This window comes from Egretta garzetta, unplaced genomic scaffold (assembly GCF_000687185.1).
Source record: "Egretta garzetta isolate BGI_Z169 unplaced genomic scaffold, ASM68718v1 scaffold175, whole genome shotgun sequence".
Lineage (NCBI taxonomy): Eukaryota > Metazoa > Chordata > Aves > Pelecaniformes > Ardeidae > Egretta > Egretta garzetta.
Window position 1 is genome coordinate 98,044 of NW_009259860.1, and position 304 is coordinate 98,347.

At 64.1% G+C, this 304-nt stretch overlaps 1 protein-coding gene across 1 annotated transcript in view; it reads left to right on the forward strand.

Moving 5' to 3' along the window:
* The window catches only part of MLLT3 (MLLT3 super elongation complex subunit), a 133,638-nt gene that overhangs the window by 2,320 nt on the left and 131,014 nt on the right, over positions 1-304 (forward strand). The window contains exon 2 of the mRNA XM_035895577.1: positions 74-303. Coding sequence (XP_035751470.1) covers positions 74-303 — 230 coding nt within the window. The remainder of the gene's footprint in view (positions 1-73; position 304) is intronic.

Below are 304 nucleotides of genomic sequence, written 5' to 3' on the forward strand. Positions count from 1 at the left end.
GCCTTTCCGTTTTTGTTCCTCCGGCCGGGTTCCTGGTACCGTTTTGCCCGTGTGTCCGCGGCCGCCCGCCCAGCCCCGCTTTCCTCGGGCGCTCACCGGACGCTCCCCGCCTCTCCCCTCGCAGTGCGCCGTCCAGGTGAAGCTGGAGCTGGGGCACCGAGCCCAGGTCAGGAAGAAACCCACCGTGGAGGGCTTCACCCACGACTGGATGGTGTTTGTCAGAGGGCCCGAGCACAGCAACATTCAGCACTTTGTGGAGAAAGTCGTCTTTCACCTGCACGAGAGCTTCCCCAGGCCGAAAAGA